The 21,103-nt window shown below is 52.6% G+C and overlaps 8 protein-coding genes and 1 non-coding gene across 9 annotated transcripts; 4 read left to right on the top strand and 5 right to left on the bottom strand.

Annotated features, from left to right (window-relative positions):
• The first annotated feature begins 2,473 nt into the window (after positions 1-2,473).
• Positions 2,474-2,563, top strand: J4E85_005878. The gene has a single exon. It is a non-coding gene; the product is annotated as a tRNA-Thr (tRNA).
• Positions 2,564-3,086: 523 nt separating this feature from the next.
• On the bottom strand, positions 3,087-6,179 carry J4E85_005877 (uncharacterized protein; the record flags this gene model as incomplete). Its single annotated transcript, XM_051470119.1, has 2 exons — positions 3,087-4,280; positions 4,341-6,179. 2 exons carry the CDS (start codon positions 6,177-6,179, stop codon positions 3,087-3,089), a joined length of 3,033 nt encoding a protein of 1,010 aa, XP_051325607.1.
• Positions 6,180-6,454: 275 nt separating this feature from the next.
• On the top strand, positions 6,455-6,967 carry RPB10 (DNA-directed RNA polymerase II subunit L; the record flags this gene model as incomplete). The annotated part of the gene is made up of 4 exons (XM_051470118.1): positions 6,455-6,490; positions 6,541-6,599; positions 6,722-6,808; positions 6,916-6,967. 4 exons carry the CDS (start codon positions 6,455-6,457, stop codon positions 6,965-6,967), a joined length of 234 nt encoding a protein of 77 aa, XP_051325606.1.
• Positions 6,968-7,227: 260 nt separating this feature from the next.
• Positions 7,228-8,990, bottom strand: J4E85_005875 (uncharacterized protein; the record flags this gene model as incomplete). The annotated part of the gene is made up of 3 exons (XM_051470117.1): positions 7,228-8,767; positions 8,828-8,867; positions 8,927-8,990. The coding sequence occupies 3 exons, from the start codon at positions 8,988-8,990 to the stop codon at positions 7,228-7,230; spliced, it is 1,644 nt and encodes a 547-aa protein (XP_051325605.1).
• Positions 8,991-10,316: 1,326 nt separating this feature from the next.
• On the top strand, positions 10,317-12,257 carry J4E85_005874 (uncharacterized protein; the record flags this gene model as incomplete). Its single annotated transcript, XM_051470116.1, has 3 exons — positions 10,317-10,395; positions 10,447-10,578; positions 10,627-12,257. The coding sequence occupies 3 exons, from the start codon at positions 10,317-10,319 to the stop codon at positions 12,255-12,257; spliced, it is 1,842 nt and encodes a 613-aa protein (XP_051325604.1).
• A 2,400-nt stretch (positions 12,258-14,657) lies between these two features.
• Positions 14,658-16,458, bottom strand: J4E85_005873 (uncharacterized protein; the record flags this gene model as incomplete). Its single annotated transcript, XM_051470115.1, has 4 exons — positions 14,658-14,678; positions 14,733-16,178; positions 16,231-16,380; positions 16,444-16,458. 4 exons carry the CDS (start codon positions 16,456-16,458, stop codon positions 14,658-14,660), a joined length of 1,632 nt encoding a protein of 543 aa, XP_051325603.1.
• A 952-nt stretch (positions 16,459-17,410) lies between these two features.
• Positions 17,411-18,373, bottom strand: J4E85_005872 (uncharacterized protein; the record flags this gene model as incomplete). The annotated part of the gene is made up of 5 exons (XM_051470114.1): positions 17,411-17,490; positions 17,571-17,634; positions 17,683-18,044; positions 18,098-18,232; positions 18,280-18,373. The coding sequence occupies 5 exons, from the start codon at positions 18,371-18,373 to the stop codon at positions 17,411-17,413; spliced, it is 735 nt and encodes a 244-aa protein (XP_051325602.1).
• A 329-nt stretch (positions 18,374-18,702) lies between these two features.
• Positions 18,703-19,326, top strand: J4E85_005871 (uncharacterized protein; the record flags this gene model as incomplete). Its single annotated transcript, XM_051470113.1, has 2 exons — positions 18,703-18,723; positions 18,823-19,326. 2 exons carry the CDS (start codon positions 18,703-18,705, stop codon positions 19,324-19,326), a joined length of 525 nt encoding a protein of 174 aa, XP_051325601.1.
• A 374-nt stretch (positions 19,327-19,700) lies between these two features.
• Positions 19,701-20,705, bottom strand: J4E85_005870 (uncharacterized protein; the record flags this gene model as incomplete). Its single annotated transcript, XM_051470112.1, has 3 exons — positions 19,701-19,825; positions 19,878-20,518; positions 20,569-20,705. 3 exons carry the CDS (start codon positions 20,703-20,705, stop codon positions 19,701-19,703), a joined length of 903 nt encoding a protein of 300 aa, XP_051325600.1.
• Between the last annotated feature and the right edge of the window lie 398 nt (positions 20,706-21,103).

Genomic DNA, 21,103 nt, shown 5'->3' with positions numbered 1-21,103 from the left:
CGCTGAATGCAGTCTCGGTGACCAGGGGAGTGTCAAAGTGTAGCGAAGGAAAATCTCGCCAAGTCTCCTGACCGTTCACCTCGTTTGAACAAACCAATGCTCCGTCGACTACCACGGCCATATTTACGGGTGGACAATCGAATTGTTCACCTGCCCTATACACATGGACCTTTGGGCACAGTTTCATGGGCTTTAGTGAGCCACGCAAGTCCAACCATCCACTCGTCACTGCACCGGTTATATCTTCCGTCGCGTACTGGAGAGAAACATCCTTGACTTGCACTAAACACTCTTCTTCTGAGCAATCCCTAAACCCTATACGTCCATCAAGAGAAGCCCAGCTCCATGTAGGTGCTCTGTATACCTGAGGTCGGGAGGTACGTGGATCAGTCAGGGTTATCCAAAATAGATGCGTTCCGAGACTCTTGCGCCACATGCCAGCGACGTAAGTGTCCCCAGTGTGAGGCATTATATGTTTGGCGATACCGGAAAGCGCTATTAGCTTATCGCTTGGTACTGACAAATCCATATTTGTATAGTGACCAAGGACCTGCCGATACCAGAAACTTAGATAGAAGTCCGCGGCGTTTGAGGCCTTTATTTGCCAGAGCTTCTTCATGTCATGACCTTGGCTTACACGTGATGAAATCCCCTCTGGGGACGTTTCACAAGCGCCAAGTTCCCGACACTCCCAGAATAGCTGATAGCGACAAAAGTGAAGGACCCGTGGCGCGAGAAGCCTCTCCTGGAAAACCCATCCTCTGCTATTAAGCTTTGCATCCAGTACGTGACGTTTCCACAAAATATCTTCGTGCAAGACATAATCCGCGGGTTGGGTATCCGGGTCCGCACGGCTAGTTTCAGCCTTAAAGCTGACGGTCCCGCAGAACTGAGGCTGACGGAACCGAAAAAGGCCTTCAGTGCTGTCGCTGGCATCCGCTGCAGACAGATTACAATAGGAATTGAAATAGACTTTGTCCATCAGGCTAGCTTCACGGTACCAGTCCTGGTGTTCAGTTTCACCCTGGATAATGCAAAGGCTGTCCACCCATAGATACCGAATTCCAAGTCTTTTGGCTGCTTCTACTGCTTCTCGGAATGTTCTTGGTAGATCATCGATTTGGTATACTGGACAATGGCTTTTCGCCATTGCAGTGGTCAGCTGTATCAGCTTTGCGCTTCCCCAGCAATGACTGAGGGTGGCGTAGGGGCCCGACGGCGGCGTTTCTGCTGTATGTATGAGCCATACACAGCTGATCTCACTGTTGCAGTGTCCTAGATCTAACAGTCGCGTCGGATACCAGGAGTTCCTGTCGTTACTTGCGTTGCAGTCTCTGTGGTTTTGACTACAATCTTGCAGCCATTTGGCAGCCACCTGGAAGGACGCATCTGAGCCTGTATTGTCAGTGGTGACACGGCCCAGTGGTGGTAATTCCGGGCTGCGTATGTAATCTGTGGTAACTTAGTTTCTGCCGGATTGTAAACGGCTAATCAACGTACCGATCTTTCTTTGTAGCGAAAAAGGGCTATGTTTTGGATACAACCTTGGAAAGTTTGGCAAGTCGTACCTTACACAGAAGCTAACTCCGTTGGTTCGGTATTGCGGAGTCATAACTATCTTAGTGACCCACGAAGACTCGGCGCCGGTATCGTCCACTAAGACTCCATCATGAGTTCGTGGTTGCGTGGCATGAAAGTATTCCTGTTCAGCCTTCGATAACCGACTCCAGACCAACACACATATATAGCATCCATTGGCTACCGACCTGAAAAGTGAGTCTCGTGTACGATGATGAAGTTCCTGATAACGAAGACATTAGTGTTGCTTCTTTTCAAGACTCATAATGTATATTGCTTGTCAGACTTACGCTGAAGCTTCTCAGGCCCACGCTGAAATCATATTCGACCTCTGGGTCATGCTTTGACTCGGCGTTCTTTGAAAACCACCATAGTATGCGATACTGCGATAACGACTTTCTACAGAGCTCACAGAACATTGCGAGTTCACTGGGGGTCTGAAAACGGTGCTTGTAGCGCTTCTGTAGTTGCCTATATCTCGTAGAAGAGGAAACTGCAGGTTTGCGGCGTGGTCACCCCACCTTCCATTGCTCCATCTTCGTAAGTCTGCCTTATCGAGCACACATATGAGAAGAAAGACGCGTAAACACGACTTCGTTTCCAACGAAGAGCTTGGATGTGAGCATAATACGAGTTTGTTTAGTGGCATGAAGGTTTCGATTGATTCAATGGTTGATTTCCGAGGTCGTGTTGCAATGCTCGAGACGCCATACCCAGACCAGCATTAGCAGCGGAACCCCCAACCGAGCTTGCTTGAAAGATACGTAACCCCGCTGCGGCATTGCCCCACCATCAAATCGTTCGCAGCTGATGCATTCAGCCACCTGGCACATCCTCTAAACTCATAAACGTATGGTTATATTTTTTGTAATTTTCAATTTCGTCAACCACATCCGCCCGTTTAGCACAGTGGTACTGCGTCGCACTCGTAACGCAGCATATGTTCGATATGCGAAGATCCACGGTTCGATTCCGTGAACGGGCAACCCTCATTGTTTTTGAGGTTTGCAATGCCTGGTACATCGTGATGCATCCTCCGATTTGTTTTTGCGTACCCCTAGAGTAGTCAGCAATCGATTTTTTTTTTAGACAAAACAGGTTCGCGTAGGCTCCATGGTGCTCGGCAATACCGTCGAAACAACTGGACTCAAGAATGGTGTGCTACGCAGAGGGAAAGGATGAAAGCGGCAGTCGGAAGCATGGAGGTGTGGCGGTGAGGCGAGCGCGGCTGCGGCCACGCTCAGGGGCGCTGGCTAGTCGAAGGTGGAAGAGGCATGCGTATTTAGGTACAGCTTTTGGGAAAAGAAGAGAAAATGTGTAGTCAAAGTTTGCTACCAAAGTCATTCTGCTTTCTCATGCAGTGTCACGACTCTTCGTGCACCTATCCGACGGGCCTCGTCCTCATGATTATGTGCTAGCTGCACCGAACGCATCAGTACACTCGGCATGAACAAACGCATCTCAATGTCGTGGTATTTTATCAAGACTATAGTACAGCAATACAGCTCCTATGCTGCTGCCTTTTGCGGCTTCCCGCCAATCAGCGCCAAAATGTTGTCGAACAGACCCTGCGGTGGCGGAGGGACTGAGCCGTCATGCAGCACATTCTGCAGATCCTGCATATTGAAAACATGCTCGTCGCGCTCAATGTCTTGAGTAAGATCTCCAGAAACCAAGAGGTTCGCCAAAGGTCTACCGGCCTCTTCTTCTTCGTCTACTGGGTAGGCGATGGACCGCCTGCCGACGTGTTCCTCTGGCGGGGGAGTCGGCAGCTGTAACGATCCAGCGCTAGGAGTGATTGTCCTGAAGTACGATCTAGAGTCAAGAACAACGTAGCCCCCGCTTGTTCGGGACGCGAGTCCGAGCGTGATGCTGAAACATGTATCTTTCCAAATTGCCTTCTGGTGCTCTGGACTGTGGATGGAGATCCTCGACGAAGTCCTCTTCTCGAATTGAGGAAGTGAGACGGCGAATGTACCATCGACTTCGTTGCAAGCTAGTCGAACGAGCGGTACGCGCTCCAGCCGTCCGATGCCAGGGGTTTCTATCGGGGCGCTGTACGCGAGTGCGTCCGAAACCATGTCCCAGACAGTGATCGCATCAGCAACCACTACCAGATGTTGTCCAACAAATCCAAGGCCAGAAAGAGCTGTGACATCGATCTCTGTAAGTGATCGTCGAATGGTTGCAGAGTGAGTGTCGATCAGGTGCGTGACACCAGCATCTTCATCCAAATCCCAAGAGATTGAGACAGCAAGGACGGAGCCATCCGATGAGAAGGCTAGTCGGGAAGTGCGCGGTGGTAAAGATTGTTGCGAGCCTTCGGTAATGTCGAGCTTGTCATTGATCTCAACTGCCCGATCGAGTGACCAGGTGACTAGACCTTCCTGTTGAGCCCCACGAACGATGACTCCGTCGCGTGATCGTGTCTTGGGCCTCCAGATCCGTACGACATGGTCTTCACCAACAGTCGCGAAGCCCGGAGCAGCAGGATCAGCGACAAGATGGAAAACTCGTCCGTTGCCGCATACGTCCTCGAAGAAGTGTGGAGCGTCGATGCGAGTTTCCAGCTTCCATTGCGCACTGGTCTTGTCGCGTCGCCAGATCTTGAGGTAGACTTCACGACGATTTAGACGTTCTTGCTCGTTGAATTCTGGAATGCCTTCATTCAGATAGCGAGCATCTGATTGTGGCGGAACCCACTGCGAAAGGAGTAAAAGTCAGTGTGTGTGTCAAATGCGTCTTGTGCAGTTAGAACTTACCTCATCGATTGTGGCAAGCCAGTCTCCATCGTGGCTGACTTGAATGTGCATGACTGTGGGTTCTTTGATCTGACCTCCATCTGGCGCGACATTTGGTTCAGTCGCGTTGTTGCGAGTGAGTGCCTGGCGCCCTATAGCACGTTCGTTCGCGATATCATAAGTCTGTAAGTATGGCTCAGGCTTAAGACCTTCCTTCCGACGAGGTTGTGATGAAGGTACGGAAAAGAAGACTTCGGCTGGATTGGCTGGATTTACAGCCATGGGTACCGCATCAAAGAGGCCATGATACTTGCCAGACTTGGTGTCCTTGGGCTGTTGTTCGAAGTCGATTCGACGCGATTGGATGCCGATGATGTTCGTGCGGGCCTCGAGCTCGGTGGTAGAAAGAACGATGACGGAGTTGTTGGCCAGTGTCAATGCATAGGCTGAACCAGTAGGAGATACTACAACATTCTCAATAGCTGCAGAAAGATGAGGTAGGTGTTGAGGTTGTCCTGTGGCAAGCTGCCATATCGTAAGGACAGTCTCGTCGCCACCTGAGATGATGTAGTTGCCGTCCAAAGACCACTTGACAGACCCTACCGCGTCCCTGTGCCAATGGAGTCTCTTGGGCCTGAAGCTCGCGGCGTTGTCCGCTCCTTCCTTGTTGCTCTTCTCAATCGCAGCAAATGAGGCCAGAATGTCTTCAAAGAGAAGAATCACGCCAGTCTCCTCACCAACAGCAATGTCCAGTACATCTCTTTGGTTACCGTTGTCTTGTTGCTCGCGGTGGTAAACGCTGAACGTGGTGATCTGCTTCGAGAACTTAAACTCGCGCCAAACATACTCAAAGTCCTCAAGAGCCGTCTTGCTGGCCTTTGCGCGCTTTCCAACGACGATAGAGTCAGTTGTAGCAGCTACAACATATTTGCCTTGTAAAAGCACCTGGAGACCGCGGATCGCAGAGCTTGCACCCAGCACTTGCTTGACTTCCTTCAGTTCCCGGGATTCTTGGCGCCGAGTACGAAGGACGCGCACACTGATGGTATGGCGGCCTTCATCAACATCATGACAGTATACGAGGTCATCGTCGGCCTTGGCCTTGGAATCAGACCCAGGTGGGGAAATGACCGTCATGTGCTGGACTGTAGCACCAATGTTCCAACGGCCAGCCGTCTTGCCAGCCACCCAGTTCCACAGTATTATATGCCCGTTCGAGTACGCGGCGTACACGAGGTGAGGGTTCGCGGGTGATAGGGCATACGTTGTGAGGTTTCCTGTGTCGTCTTGGGAGAGCGTGTTGACAAGCAACGAGGTTTCGGTGGCATATACGCGTAGCGAATTGGAGTCGGCTATTATCAGATACTTTTCGTCGGGAGAGAAGACAGGATCGGCTGGTATGAACCATCCACCTTGAACTCGTGAGGAAATCCATCTCTCTGTCTTCTTGTTCTTTCTCTTCTTTACTATGGCTTCTGTCGCGGTGCCTGTCACTTCAGCCTCCGTAATTCCATCGCGGTCTTGTCTGTTCTTTTCCTTTCGCTCCTTCTTGTCCTTCTTTTTCAGCGCAGACTTGGATAGTCCTGACTTGGCGAGCTTGCCATTGACTTCAGCCGGCTTCGTTGGGGTGTCGGTCGTCGCATCTTGGATCGCGCCGTTCGTTATCGGGGTTGCAGCCGATTGCTTCTTTGGCGTAGGCGTGCTCGTGGATTTGGGTACTGCATTGGTCGCGCCGTTTACAGGTTCGCCGTTGCGACCGTCAAGTTGCGCGGCGGCATCGCTCTTTCTCTGCTTCTTGGCCTTCTTCTGCGCCGCAGCTTCCTCGGCCTTCCTCTTCAGTTGTGGAGTCGCATCCGCCATACTGGCTGATTCTTGGTGGTGTTGGCGTGAGAAACCACGAATGTGGGCGACTGTCGTAGAGTGTCTGGAGCCGACATGTCGAAGGCTTCGAACTTTTTTGATGGACCTTGGCCCAAGCTTTTCACCGCCCGCGTCGCTAGCGCGCCCGCAACTTTCTTTGGCGTCCACCACGTCCAACACCGCGAGAACCTCACCTTAACTTTACGCGCTCTCATAGCTACTGGGCTGTCGTCGCATAATCTCTCACATCACACCGAAACTCCGGAAACCCCAAGATGATTGTTCCTATCCGTTGCTTTTCTTGCGGAAAGGTAATAGGCATACTCTCCAGCTCATGCGCGCACCCACTCACAATGCTCAGGTCACCGGCGACCTATGGGAGAAGTACATGACCATCCTTAGCGAAGGAAAGGAAGAAGCGTAAGAAGCCTTTTCGGGATTGTATTCGCGCGCGCGCCTGCCCTCTAACCAAAGCCGACCACCTTTTGCTACTCCAAGTCTTATATAGCAGCAAGACCCTCACTAATACGTCTTCCATCTAGTGAGGCCCTCGACGAGATCGGTCTTCAACGCTACTGCTGCCGCCGCATGATTCTCACCCACGTCGATCTGATCGAAAAGCTCCTCAAGTACGTGCCCGCTGCCGATGCCGACAAGGTGTTGCGTCGCCAGAAGGAAGAGGAGAAGAGGCGATTGCGGTGATTACGTCCCGGACAGGGGCTGACACTTATCACAGGTACAACGCCAGCGAACGAGAACAAGCCCGCGCCGCTCGCGGCGGACGATAGTCAAAGGACGATACGAACAGAGAATCTGGAGTTTGGGAAGGCATACTTTATCATGGCAAGGCGTTATTCGGGCGAAAGCATATTGGGTTGCACTAGATCTCATTTCACCCACAATCTGGAGGTTTGTGAGATCAGGCAGTGCTTGAGTATAGTGAGAGCCGCGGGCCCGTCTTGGAATTTGGTCGACGCGTAGGGCATATGTACAAAACGCGCAGTCTCAACATCTACCACTTGGACCGATAACAGAGCCTCACTTCTGATCATTCCTCACACTTCTTACCCTCACTGCCCCAGTGCTCCTCCACCCACTCGGTCATAATATCTGTAAAGCTCTTCTCGTTGTCAAACGCCTCAGTATCCTCCAGCCCTCTTTTTGCCCCCAGGTACTCGAGCGCCAGCAATATCCATTTCTCAATAAACTGATTATACATGAGATCAATGGTCTCTGGCTCCACGTCTGTCTCTGATTGGTCGAAACCGACAGCTGACTGAATACAGTTCGGAACATTGTAGAAAGCGATGGGCTCGTGGATCGTATCATCGCCGTCTGCCCCAGCATCGTCCTTGGTGGTGTAACCTGGGAACGGTTGTGGCCCATCGATGCCATGGAGAGGTGCCTGGCCTTCGGGGAGTTTAGCGAAGGCGAAGTCAGATGTAAGCAGATGTGGTCGAGACCGCGCTGCCGAAACCTCTGGTGGCTGCAGGAATGCATTGCTCTCCATCATGGCCAACATAATGGGACCCTCATTGTTTAGTAATTTGAGCACCTGACTAGCGGCCTTGTAAGGTACATCCTTGATGTATCGGATCCCACTGGTGAACGGAGAGACCAGGAACTTTGTGTCCTTGGTGAAAGCTCCCTTGAAGATGTCAAAGCGGATAGCGCCAGTGTTGGTAATCACAAATGCCTTCTTTCCACCCTGGATGCCATCAGACTTTTCAATAGTCTGCGGCAGCAGTTGCTCCTCGATCCAGGTAAAGATACTCTCGTTGTGCGGGTATGGGCGACGGCTGATCCAAAGATCTTGTGGAGCACAGCCGTATACTTTGCCCAGCCCAAGAGACGCTCTGGCATCACCAATCGCCTTGGAGACCTTCTTACCGTGATCGGTCGCGAACTCTTTGGCGTCTTTTCCGCTGTGGTGACGCAGCGAATAAAGATTGTTGTCAATGTATCGACGGGAGAAGGTGAGCTTTGGACTCTGAGCTAGAGGCGTTGCGTCTTTGGTACCGCCAGTACTGAGACCGTCAATAGACATGAAGCCGAGCGTCTCCATATATCGCCCACTTTCAAGAGCGACAGCTTTGTTATCAAAGATCTTGTAGTCGCGGATGTGGCTATGACCTCCGAAGAACTGGATGGGCGTATCCCAATGCATCGACCGTATAGTAGAGAACAAAAGCGCATATTCTTCGGAACGGATGTCAACATGGCCAAAGACGATGATCAAGTCGATGTCCTGGCTTTTAAGGGCTTCTGTGAACCACTCCTCGTGCACTGTGTCCTCAACCCTCTGAACGACAGTGTTGTTTGCGTTGCCCGTGAAATCGAATAGGAATCCGAAGGCCAAGATGCGTATACCTTGGTTTTTAGTAGTGAATCTTTTGAAGCGGGGTGCGAGTGGCTCCCGCTTCCCAGTCTCGGGGTTGTAGATGTCTAGATTGGAGGCCAAGTAGTTTCCTTTGAAGTCGGGAACCGTGTGGAAGTATTCGCCCTCGGCAGTGTTTGCTTTGTACAACTCATGATTGCCTGAGCATATCAGATCGATGTTCTGTTCTTTGGCGATCTCGTAGGTAAACCTAGATGTTGGTGTGGGAAGTCAGTACTCATCTCACCTGCATTTTGAAGGGAGTACTAACTTTCCACGAGGCTTTGAGGAGTCGTAGATGGCGTTTCCTTCTGCAGGGGGAAACATGAAGTTAGTATACATATCATACGCATCTTTACACCCAACTCACCAACACGGTCTCCAGTATCGATGAGCAGCAAGTCTGAGCCATCCGCATCTGCTTTCTCACGCATGTGTTTTGCAAAAGAGACATAGTCGCCCCAATCAGAAGAGAAAGACGCCTCTTGGAGATGGCCGCCCCACCACCCATGCACATCGGTAGTATGCAGGAAGTTGAGCTGTGCCCACGGTAGGTCGCGCAGAGGAGCCGCTTTAGGACGCGGCGCTTCAGGTTGCACACAGGATGCCACTTTGAGAAGGGCAAAAACAACAAGGGATTTGTGAAACATGGTGAAAGACATGGCGCTGTACTACCCGTCCCCGTCGCAAATGAGGTTGTCCCAAGCAACCATCAAGGTACTGGCGATGCTGGAACGTAGTCTGATGACAACCTTGGGAAAGACAAAGGTCGAGATGGAACGCGCAGGAGCAGGAAGCGAAAGCAGCAAAGTGGTTGCAGCGGTGATGAACAGGTGATGTTGGATGTTGCGGTCAGTAGGTCGATAGCCAGCCACCCGAGCCCGCTTTTAGCCTAGTAGTAGCACCAAAAGGTAAGGCATGATGCATCCGCCGCCCGCGACGACGCCATCAAGCTGCAAAAAAGTGCAAAAAGATAATGTCAGCGGTGGGATTCGAACCCACGCAGGTTGCCCTATGAGAAACCTCTTGAGAGTGCGTCTTCCGGAGAAGACAAGCTTTCGCTTGAGTCACACGCCATAACCACTATCAGATGTTAGATGGGAAGATGTCAGGAGCTGGGAGAAATGCTTACCTCGGCCACGCTGACTGATTCGATGACAAATTTTCAACATAGACATTATATATCGCAGAATCTTCTTTGAGCTCTAGCTGCATGCTGTGGGGTGGCCGACATCCCCTTGTCTTGAAGTGTGTAAGCTCAGCAACCATTTCCGTATAGCATGAACCAGACCCATTCTGAATATCCACACTGTGTAGATTACATAAGAACAACGTACGTGTGAGCGGTACAGCTTCTTGGTCAGCCGTGGTTCATAAGACGGCCACGAGTGAAGGTCGCCGACACCGAGGATCGACACAGTGACGTGCCGAAAACAGGAGACAAAGCAGCAAAAGGCTTGCAGTGGTAACGAGACATGTGATATCAAATGTTACGAACGAGTGTCGGACGGTCAGTCAGTCGATGGTAGCCAGGCTGCCTAGGTAGCCAATCAGGCAGTGACGTACGCGGTGAATGGTTGACGGGCCGTGGCTGCAGCGAGCTGGTCCATGTGAAGTCTAGCGCCAGCCTTGCTAAATGCAGTTCAACATTTTTCTACGTACACGACAACACCAGCCACCTCACAACAACTTCCAGCCCAAACACTTTTACGCGCATCAACCTTCGTTCGTGTCGCCAGCTCTCGTTTGTGTCGCGCGCAATGGCTAGAGCTTCCCGTTCTGCGAGCGCAAAGCCCGCTGAGAAGAAAGACGCCAAAGATGTCAAGGTGAACGGCACCCGTACGTCACGTCCACCCACAGTAACCATGCTATCGCTGACAAACCTCGCAGTCCCACGAAGAGGCGCGAAGAAAGCCGAAGACGCGCCTGTCGCCAACGGCATAGCTGAGGAAGCCGAGGAAACTGAGGACGTCGAGATGGCCGACGAAGACACCAACGAAGTCGAGGCAGCTCCACCAAAGCGTAAGCTCAACGCGTCCGAAACAAGGTCAACCGCTAAGAAGACAGCAGCTGCTGGACGCAGTCGCGCAAAGAAGACAGAGACTCCTGCACCTGAACCCGCGGCCGCGCCTAAGAAGACGACCAAGCGCAAGAAGGACGATGAAAGCGAACCGGAGGTCGAAGACGCGCCTGCGCCCGCCGTGAAGAAGCCCAAGGTAGCGAAAGCTGCCCCCAAGGCTGCCCCGAAAGCAGCAGCGAAAGCCGCCCCGAAAGCCGCGTCAAAGACCGCAACGCCAGAGCCCGAAGCCGCGAAGGTCGATCCGGCTCTGATCCCGAACCCCAAGGGCCCGCGTCGCAACAAGGGCAAGAAGACTGAGATCAACGAGATCCGCTACACGGAACCTCTGAAGGTATTTGTCTTTGGTGAAGGCTCTTCTGGCGAACTCGGCTTCGGCGCCACAAGCAAGGCCATCGACGTGAAGCGGCCGCGCTACAATGAGCCCCTGTCCAACTTGAACGTTGTCAAGATTGCTACTGGCGGCATGCACGTTGTCGCACTCACAAAAGACAACAAAATCCTGACATGGGGTGTCAACGACAACAATGCCCTTGGACGCGACACGTCGAACGCACCCGTCAAGATGCGTGATCTAGACGCGGACGATTCTGATTCCGACTCTGAGGATGAGACCGGCGGCTTGAACGACGCTGAGGCCACACCAACGCCCGTACCATCGGAGTTCTTCCCTGAAGACACCACCTTTGTCGACGTCGCTGCCGGCGATAGCTGCTCTTTCGCACTCACTACTGAGGGCGCGGTCTATGGATGGGGCACATTCCGAAAGAACGAAGGTATCATGGGTTTCGAACGCGACAATCATACAGCGCCTCGACCCGTCTACATCGACAGTATAAAGAAGGTCATTCAGCTCGTGTGTGGTACCAACCACGTCTACGCCCTGGACAAGGACCACCACGTATATGCTTGGGGTAACGGCCAGCAAAACCAGCTTGGACGCCGTGTCACTGAGCGCAATCTCATCCAAGGTTTGCAGCCCAACAAGATTGGTTTCCACGACTCTTCCATCAAGAAGCACAGCCAACGCATAACACACATCGCATCCGGCGACTACCACGGTCTTGCCATCGCAGAAGATGGGCACGTCTGGGGCTGGGGTGCGAACAACTACTGCGAGACTGGCTACACCAAGAATGCTGGTGCAGATGACGCAAGCGTTCTCCAACCCAAGATCATACACAGTTTGGAAGGCAAGGGCGTCCAGTCATTAGCAGGAGGCTCGCATCACAACTTGGCCATCACCAAGGACGGACAGGTGCTAGTCTGGGGTCGCTGCGACGGCTCACAGACTGGTCTTCCTCCGTCCCAGCTTGATGCAGAGACAGATGAGAGCAAGGTTCTCAAGAACAACGGCAAGGCCAAGATCGTCGTGCAGCCGACACCACTTCCCGACCTCAAGAACATTGTCGCTGGTGCATGCGGTCCTGATCACTCCATCGTCGTTGACAAGGACGGCAAGGCTTACTCATGGGGTTTCTCGGTCAACTTCCAAACGGGTCAGGGTACCGACGACGACATTGAGGTCCCTACCTTGATCGATAACACCGCTGTACGTGAGACGAAGCTTACATGGGCTGGTTGCGGTGGTCAATACAGTATCCTGGCAAGCAAGAAGGAGTAGGCTGTCCAGCCTGCATCTCAGCTTGACGCTGGGAACATTGATGGTGGCAACTCTTCATCAGGATGCTCTCCATTTTTTCACATTTAGTTGTTGTGTTTCACCTTTGGGACATTCAGACCAGCATTCACGGCGTTCTAGTCTTTCACGGGTCGTTTTGGTGTGGCGAATATCTGATTCTGCACACGGGGTTATCCAACGTATTCATTGCGCGGCTGAGGGTTAGGCCTTGGAAAACGACATGGCTATAGTAGAAGGCGTAGATTGGGAGGGAGGCTCAGCCGTGCTTGTGAATAACTTGTAATAGTACGATGCCATGCTATCTTTAAAGATGACTTCCTGTACATACACGCGGTGATTTTTCGTATCTCAGAAACTTTGCGCAGACATGTTGTGCCATGAGATGAAAGACGTAGGGAAGGCTCATGATAGACCGGTGAAAGACAGACCCTTACATAAGCAACCGATGACGCTCGACCCTTCTTAGCCAAAAAACATCATCACCAGTGTCCAAAGCGCATCGATAATAACCCCGCAACAGCCCACTCCCACGATCGCAAGCTTCTTCGTACGCCCTCTGCATACAAATACCCAAACCCTTCGAGATTGACGGATTGCGCAGCATCTCACCCGCCTCAGCAACGATGCCACCCAAGCAGATGACAGGCAAGGGCCGTACCCTCAACGAGCCCAGCTTCGCGTCCAGCACCATCTCAGCTTTTACGAGCAAGGATAACAGGAGTATTGTTACTGCCGCGGGAATGTTCGCTGTAAGCCACCCTGGGTTGTCGAAAATATCAGACGAAGGATAGAACACGATACAGAAGGAAAACAGAGGCAAGGGCAAATGCTAATGACCGCGTGTAGATTGGCGTAACGTTCTTGCACAGCAGCTGGGCCGAGATCCTACTTCCCGCGTAAACCCGAATCGGTCTCATACGAGTAGATAATGCGCCCGCGTCAGAGAACGAGTTAGGCGGAAATGCGAGTAGCCAGCGCAGGGCAACAAACGATCCTCGACGCCATGTACAAAGAAGCAAACTCTGCTTTGAGGAAGAGCATTGAAAAGGAAGGCGGTCAGACACGAAAGCACACCTACTGGTAGTGTGAAACCAATATCCCCAAAGTCTTCTCTAAAAACGGTCCTATAACGATCTTGTAACATTATGTATAACAATGACGAGAACACGCCCACAAACGCTGTCCTTCCTGTTTGTCATTGCAGTGTCTTCAATTAGGCTTTTGACAGTTCGTCTCACCACCTCATATCTTTCGCCATCAGTCATCGCAGTACGTCACTGCTCTCTCCACACAAAGATCCGAAACACCATGCGCGTCACCCGCACCGACGCGTATGAAGGTTCTGTAACCCACACAACTGGAACATACCAAGCACTGTCTTGCTGTCACAGAAATGCTTAGCAAAATAGACTTTTCGGATTGAACCGCATCGTGTTCGTCTTTTCTTCTTTCTTCCTTTTCACGTCTCCCGAGACGCAGTCTCAGCTTGGCTCGAGTTTCACTTCGCCTTATTGAGCTTTTCCTCAACTTCCTTTACGAGTACTAACGTTATTGGCGAGAATACGCGCGTCGGCTGTTGAGTTTGACATAACGGTGTGTGACGTCCTTTCTTTTGCACGATGGCGAGATCGGAGACGCGGCTTTGCCATTTGCCGTCCGGACTTCCCGCGGGTTTGTCACGAGCTGTTTGGGGCGCGTAATCGGACGTATCGGAAGCACACGCGTGGCGTACGCACATACGTCGTGGTGAACAAGTTGGTGGACGGTATCGTTTGGCTATCGTGAAGTGTGCCTTGGCGCTCATGAGCTGTCTGTTGTCATTGCACGCGCCAGTCATTTCGCCGAGACAGGCTTTGGGTTTATTGGCAAGTTGCAACAACGATGGTGATTCGTACTCGGTAGATTACTTTCATACGGCACGGTGGCGTCAAGGACTAGTTGGTCTGCGGCGCAGCGAAGGTAACTTGAATGGTAGTTTGAAAACCTGGTTGTTGGTACTTCCACGCGCTGGTGGCGCATGCAGAAGGCCTTACTGCGTGGTAGCTATCCACTACAGATACTCCGCGTACCAATGCACGTGTTTACACGATGTCACATTGCGGCGGAAACAATTGTTGGTGGTAGTTCTTCATTCGTAAGGTTCGATTACGCCTTTCATACATGCAAAGCCGACTCTAATAGCGGATCAACAGTCCGGCTGTGAAAAAAGAGTGTACAGGTGTTTCTGCATGCCAGCAAAAACCAGCAATTATGCTCGCTACAAATACAGCAAGATGGAGCGCTGTCAAAGCAAGTACGCCGAAGCAATCAATATGCGTTCGCGAGGATGAAAGGAAATGTAATGTGGATCGTAATAATGCGTGATGCTGGGGTATCTCTAGTCTATACTTCTCTAACCCAAACCTGATGAAGTAGTTAGTACGTAGTCTTCAAGGTGAAATTGAACGAAGAACTTACCTCCATCTTGGCCATATCGCTGCCTTCCTTCCTTGCAACACTCTTCGCCGTCTGAATGGCCATGTCAAGATCGTCCTGGTCGGCCATGGTGATCATGTCGCCATCGTCTTTGAACTCCACCTTGAACTTATTTCGTACACCGAACTTCTCCCGAATCTGTTGCCAGAATTCAGTGATTAACTGATCCGAACTGATAAAGACGTAACGTGTGTCGCTAGAGTGAACCTTCACTCTGACTTTGCTGCCTGCACCGCGGGTGCTACCACCAGATCTGGCGGAGCGGGCGGGGGATCGTCTCCTGGATTTTGTGCGAGACATCATCTCGAATTCGGCGTCATCAAGATCACTACCATCGTAGTCGTCTTCGTCTTCTTCTTCAATGTAAGCCGGTCGCCTGCTCTGTTTTGAGCGAGCGTATGCCCCGCGGCTTCCACGGGAAGGCGGGTAGGGGTCATTGTCGTAGTAGTCGTCAATGATATCATCGTCAGACCCACGGCGACGTGGCCTATAGTCACGGTCTCGCTGGTCTCGCTGGTCTCGCTGATCCCGCTGATCCCGTTGCCCTCGGTCTCGCATTGACTCTGAACGACTTGGTGGTGGACGTTCAGAGGCGGAGCGCTGTGTTGGCTGGCGACGAGGCGGCTCGTTGTTGCTTTGCTGATCAAAGGCAGCTCGTCCAAGGTTGAGAGGCTGAGGCTTGGGGCCACCGCCTCGTACGGATTGCGCGCGGCTCATGGGAGCATCAGCGGCAGGTCTCCGCTCTCCACCAGATCTCCTGTCACCAGATCTCCTGTCTGCCTCCGGTGGCGGTGTGGGTGGGAACATGTTACGGTTCATTGGTGGTTCTGACTGCTGGCGTGCTCTGCTCTGAAGTTCTGGCTTGACAAGGTTGGTCGCCGCGTACGAGATCTTATCCTCAGTTCTGTCATCTTTTGCGGCCTGGCCTCCCTTCTTGATTTCGGCGCCAGCGAAGCCAGTGAAGGCATTGGCCCGGTCTGAAGCAGCGACCAGGCGGGCTTTTCCAAGATAGTCCTTTGTCTTCAGGTTCTTGACCTTGGCTTCGTTGGGACGGTAGACAATGCCGACGGGAATGGAGAAGACGGTGTAGCCTTCTGCTTCCTCCCGAATAGCCTCGTCGATCACATCATGGTCGGGCACCACTTTCTCCTTGGCTGCGAAAGACAGATCCTGTAGACCGGCGTCTCTTTGCTGGAGGTAGATGTAGCAAAGACCGCGGTTGAACAGCACCTCGCAGGAGTATAGCTTGAACTTGAGACCCAATTGTTCGTAATCGATGTTGTTGTTTCCACGTAGGTAGAGGAGTGTGTCGTTGAAGTTGGCGAGGGCTTCCTCGAAGTCGCCCATGAGGAAGTTTGACACACCCTGCTGGAAGTATGCCACGGCGAGGTACTGGTCCAGACGCACAGCGCGCTGGTAGCAGTCGACCTGTGTAGCCATCAGCACGTGCTCCTACTACTGGAGCCATTGCCCAACTTACCGCCTTCTCATGCTCGCCGAGTGTGGCATGGATTACGCCGCAGTTGAACAGAATCTTGGACGTATCGGAGATTGTGTCAAAGACCTTCAATGCGACGTCGAACTCATTGTTGTCGTAGCTGGCGAGGGCTGCCACCCAGGTTTCGATTTCCTACCCCACCTATCAGTAATTGAACTCGGCAGGAGCGGCGACGCGCGGGAAGAAGGAGCGCACCTGCTTCAGAGACATGACGAGTGATCTTCACTTGTTACCCGGCAGTATGGTGTCGTCAAGCCTCAAGGTAGTGCCTTTCCTAGCACTCCACCGTTGGACGAGGGGTCGTGTTCCTTCTCACGCGCAAACTTCCGGATGTGTTCGTCTCAAGTCCACCAGATTACAGAGTAGCCGCCGGGGCTTGTGGGTGTGCGCGACGTGGTGAATTAGTGTCCAGTAGGTGTGTGTCGCTATTAAGTCGTCGAGGTACACCAAGATGCGGTGGGTTGCGCGGGGGAGTTAACGATCGTACAGGTGTGGGAATTAAGGCACAGTTGGGAAACCGGGAGAGAGAGGAGGAGGTTTCGAGGGCAATGCTCGGAAGAGACAGGGACACGGTGGGAATTTGGCGGGCGGTTGCAGGAGGGCTACCGGTGGGGAGACCAATTCTGAGGTCCAGCGCGTTTGAGAGACAAGCCTTGGCCGACACGGTACCCGGCACCGTGATTGGATCCCTGCACCGTGAAGCCCGAGAGCCACAGCGCTACGCGCCTGTCCAAGACGCCTCAACCCGGCCGACTCGAGCATGACACCACCGTCCTGCGATGCTCCGAGAGCCTAGCGATTCTCCCAAGCGCCTCTGCAGTCCCCATAGCCTCGCTTCGTGAGGCTCACTGCCAGCAACCCACCGCGGCGCACATCGGACTGCTGGCCCCCTGCGATCATCGAGTGATGGCGTTTGAGGTCTGTAACGTGCAAATCCGCCGACTGAGACAGCCACGTGACGCAGCCTCTCCGCAGCCACTCATCCCGTCGCCTGGCGTTTTCAGGCATGAACGCATGACGATTCCAGGCCTCGCAAAGTCCGTGTTCGCGCAGTCTTAGTTTCGGCCTAGATTTCAAGGTGCAAGCCCTATCTCTCGTCACCAAACCAACACGGCATTTCGACGGCACTTTATTACTTGGTCTATCTTGGTGTCTCTTGAACTCATAGCATACCGCGATCGCGCTGCTCTTCCCTCTCCTGCCAGACCGTCTTGCCCGAACATGAACATACCGTCTTGTCGTCTGCACAACCGTTAGCACATACGCACGCGAAGAGTACCACACGCCATGCGCAGAACACGTGGGGTACCAAGAGCACTCACTGTCCCAAACACCAGCGCTACGTGCGATGACACCCACTAGCGTATCCGGATCGTTCTTGTCAAACTGTGCAAGGTCAGAGTAGATCTCAGATCAACTAGCGGTTTCGCATACCTTGCCGTCTTGCTCTCGCGCAACCACGATGCTACGTCCGATCATCTCCCAGATGTGGATGGGCTTGTCCAGGAACACAGATCCGACTCCACCCTTTCCTACCTGGACGGTTCCAAAGATGCCCCGACACGGCTTGTCTTCCTTTTTGGCCTTGAGATACTCCCAGATGGCGCCGGTAGATTCTGGTCCGTCGGATATGTCGCCAGATTCGCGAACTGTGGCCTGGTACGTTCCAGGCGACAATCCTCTTATGCTCAGATCGATGATAGTCATACTCGGAGCTACTTCAACCATGCGCACTAATCCTCGAACTTTGTTCTCTACATTAGGTGCGTGCGATTCTAAGATGCATACTGCGGCGCCTGTTCGGACGTTAGAATCGACGCACATGCCGACTCTTCAAGATGGAGCATACTGTCTGATCTTCCAGATCCTCTTAGAATTGCATCGCGGCCAGTTGCTTGAATAGCTTCAACAATGGTCGACGGCGCTGCTGTGCCCTCGACAGATACCAGTTGATCTTCAAGGTTGGCAGTGATTTTGTTGACACCTACATGCTGTTAGAAGCCGGATGACGTGCATCGGGATCAGTCGTACCACCCAATTGCTGGAGAGAGCCTTCGATGTCGTTGATGCACGACTGGCAGGTCATAGGCACCGCGAAGATGGTTTCAAACGACGGAACAGTCATGTTGAAAATTGTGAATTCGAGTGTAATGTTGTTTGAAACCCTGTGCTATTGGTAGAATGGTCAAGTTGTGAGCATGCCACTTCGCCTTTGGGACGCTTTGAAATCGAGGCCCCACCTAACCATGGTGTGGCGCAGGGCGGGCGTCCCCGGGCCATATTTTATCGCCAATCCACGTTGGATCCTAGGCTTGGCATCGACTTCCATCCACGCCGACAAGCCAACGCCGCTCGTAGCTTCGCCAGTATCTCCCGAGCGAGAACCCCGGACTCCAGGTCAATACCAACGCCCGACTATACTTGGCCTATTAGGTCATTGACTTCGCAGCCGCCATGTCGCAAGTCATAGGAAAGGTGTGTATTCTGTCGGACCTCCGCATCTCAGAACTCCATGATCGCAGCCAAAGTCACCATCGCGAGACGTGCTATTTCTAGGGCTAATATGTTATCTAGACGCGTCTGGCCTACGCCCGCTCATGGCACCATCTCGACATCGGCTCTGACCCACGCGCGCTCGGCCGCGTCGCCTCCGCTATAGCCCTGACCCTCATGGGAAAACACAAGCCCATCTTCGACCCTTCGACTGATTGCGGCGACTACGTTGTAGCCACAAACTGCTCACAATTGCACACCACCGGCAAGAAGCGCTTCCAGAAACTTTACCGCACACACACGACTCGTCCGGGCTCCCTCAAAGAACTCTCCATGGACAGGATGATCGCCAAATGGGGAGGAGGAGAGGTTTTGAGGAAGGCGGTCAGCGGCATGTTGCCCAAGAACAGGTTACGGAAGGACAGGCTGGCGAGGTTAAAGACGTTCGAGGGGAGAGCACACCCTTACAAGGAGAATATCCTAAAGGTGGGAAACGGTGGTGGACAGAGTATAGTGGAGCACGATGAGGTCAAGAAGACGTTTGCAGAGGTCAAGGCACAGAATGCGGAGGCACCAGTATCATGACGAGAGGTGGTCAAAGGGGTCAAGAGAAGATATACCATAGCATCAGGGTGCGTGTATAAGACATGTAAATCTACATAATTGTCCTTGAGCCGGGTTTCATATTCTACGGCCACATGGACTTGGTTACTGGGTTTGACGTCGATTCGATAATCTCAGGCGATCTCTGATTTGTCACATCATATGCCGCGAGAGTGAGTAAAACGGTTGCATTCGCTCTACTCGTAAGATGGTATACTACTCTCACTCGTCCCCAACGAACAAAAAGAAATGGTGGTATAATATTCTACTCTCCTTTGACAATCTCTCCAAAACTCGCTCGATGACCCAAAGAAATGTACAAGAAACCAATGTGCGACGGCATGATGCTACTGCATCTACAACTTCGACTTGGTACCCTTGCGAGTAACAGTGCAGAAAATCAGACCGTTGGGGTCAGATTGAGGAGCAAAGACAGTGGCGTCTTTGCCTGTGTTCTTGATGCCCTTGTGCCACGAGAGGTCTAGTGCCAAGTTAGCGAATGAACGCAAGAGGAGACAATTGGTCCCACGTACCGACTTCAAAGTAGTGCTTGTTGGGCAGCGCATAGTCGACAGCATCCACCTGAGGAACAGCGGCCAAGATCAGGTCGCACATCTTGTACATAGTTGCTTGTACACTGGCGCTATCATCCTCGGCGAAGACCTTCATAGTGATATCCCTTGCCGCGGTCCAGGCACTGTTGAAGTCTACGGCCTTGGCCTCATCCAAGTTCTTGAACAGCTTCCATTGCCAGCCAGCTTCAACCTCTGTACTCAGAATGCGGTCCCATGTTTCGGGCAGACGCGTGTATTCGTCACGGTGGAAGCCATGGAATGCTGACCCTGTGCTCTTCAGAACAAGGAGCTTCTCAATCTTGGAGCGAATAGAGACACCCTCGTTCTCGCGTGTCACGGATTCGACCACGCGAGTCTCTTCGCCGTCGCGGAAGAACGAGTGTGGGTGTGCTTTTCCGTCGATAGTCATGCGCGTCCATCGGTGCTGGATAATCTTAACGTGCGCGGCGTGAATGTGAGGGTAGGTCTTAACGAAGTGGTCGCCAATGATGGCAGCGAATTGCTCGGGCGGGTCGATAGGGTTTTGTTTTGCGAGTATGTAGGTTGTTTGCTTTTGCGTGTCGGTCGCGACTATGACAGAGTTGTCTGCTTTGGTGTAGCTGGAGGTCGTTAATACAGGGTATGCTAGAGTCTCGGTGGAGAAGCGTACGAAGTCTCAATGTCTCCCTCAAGTAGGACACAGACTGTTTGTTCAACGACGGTGTGGACACCGGTGTTGGGGTCCTTGTCGACCTTGTAGAGACGGACGTTGTCCTTGCCGTAGCGGGCGTGAGTAAGCTGAGACATTGCGAGCGAAGCTGTGCAGATTAGGATAATAGCCTGGAGTGCTTCAGATAAGGGCGCGAGGTGTATGTGATTAGGCGAGGGTCAGTTGGAAGCTGAAGGTGAGTGGATAGAGTTATCAAGAAGGGCGATCAAGCTAGATATACTTATGAAACGGCACCTTATCTGATGGACGGCACACGGAGGATACCGAACTGTACAGGAGCGGTTTGCGATTGAGGCACGAGCAAGCTATGGAGCGTCGGCAAAGAGGCGGCCAGAACGCGTTTCCATTCGTTGAGATGGCCATCGGCGAGCTCCGATCGAGGGAAGAGGCCCTGGATAGCGGCGCAAGGCGCGCACGTGACGGCGTCAGAACCGCTCCTCGCCCGGAGATGCAGCAGGCGCCATGGGACTACGGG

This window comes from Alternaria conjuncta, assembly GCF_024043145.1.
Source record: "Alternaria conjuncta strain BMP 0040 chromosome Unknown scaffold_8, whole genome shotgun sequence".
Taxonomy (NCBI): Eukaryota; Fungi; Ascomycota; class Dothideomycetes; order Pleosporales; family Pleosporaceae; genus Alternaria; species Alternaria conjuncta.
This window is presented reverse-complemented; position numbering and strand designations above follow the sequence as displayed.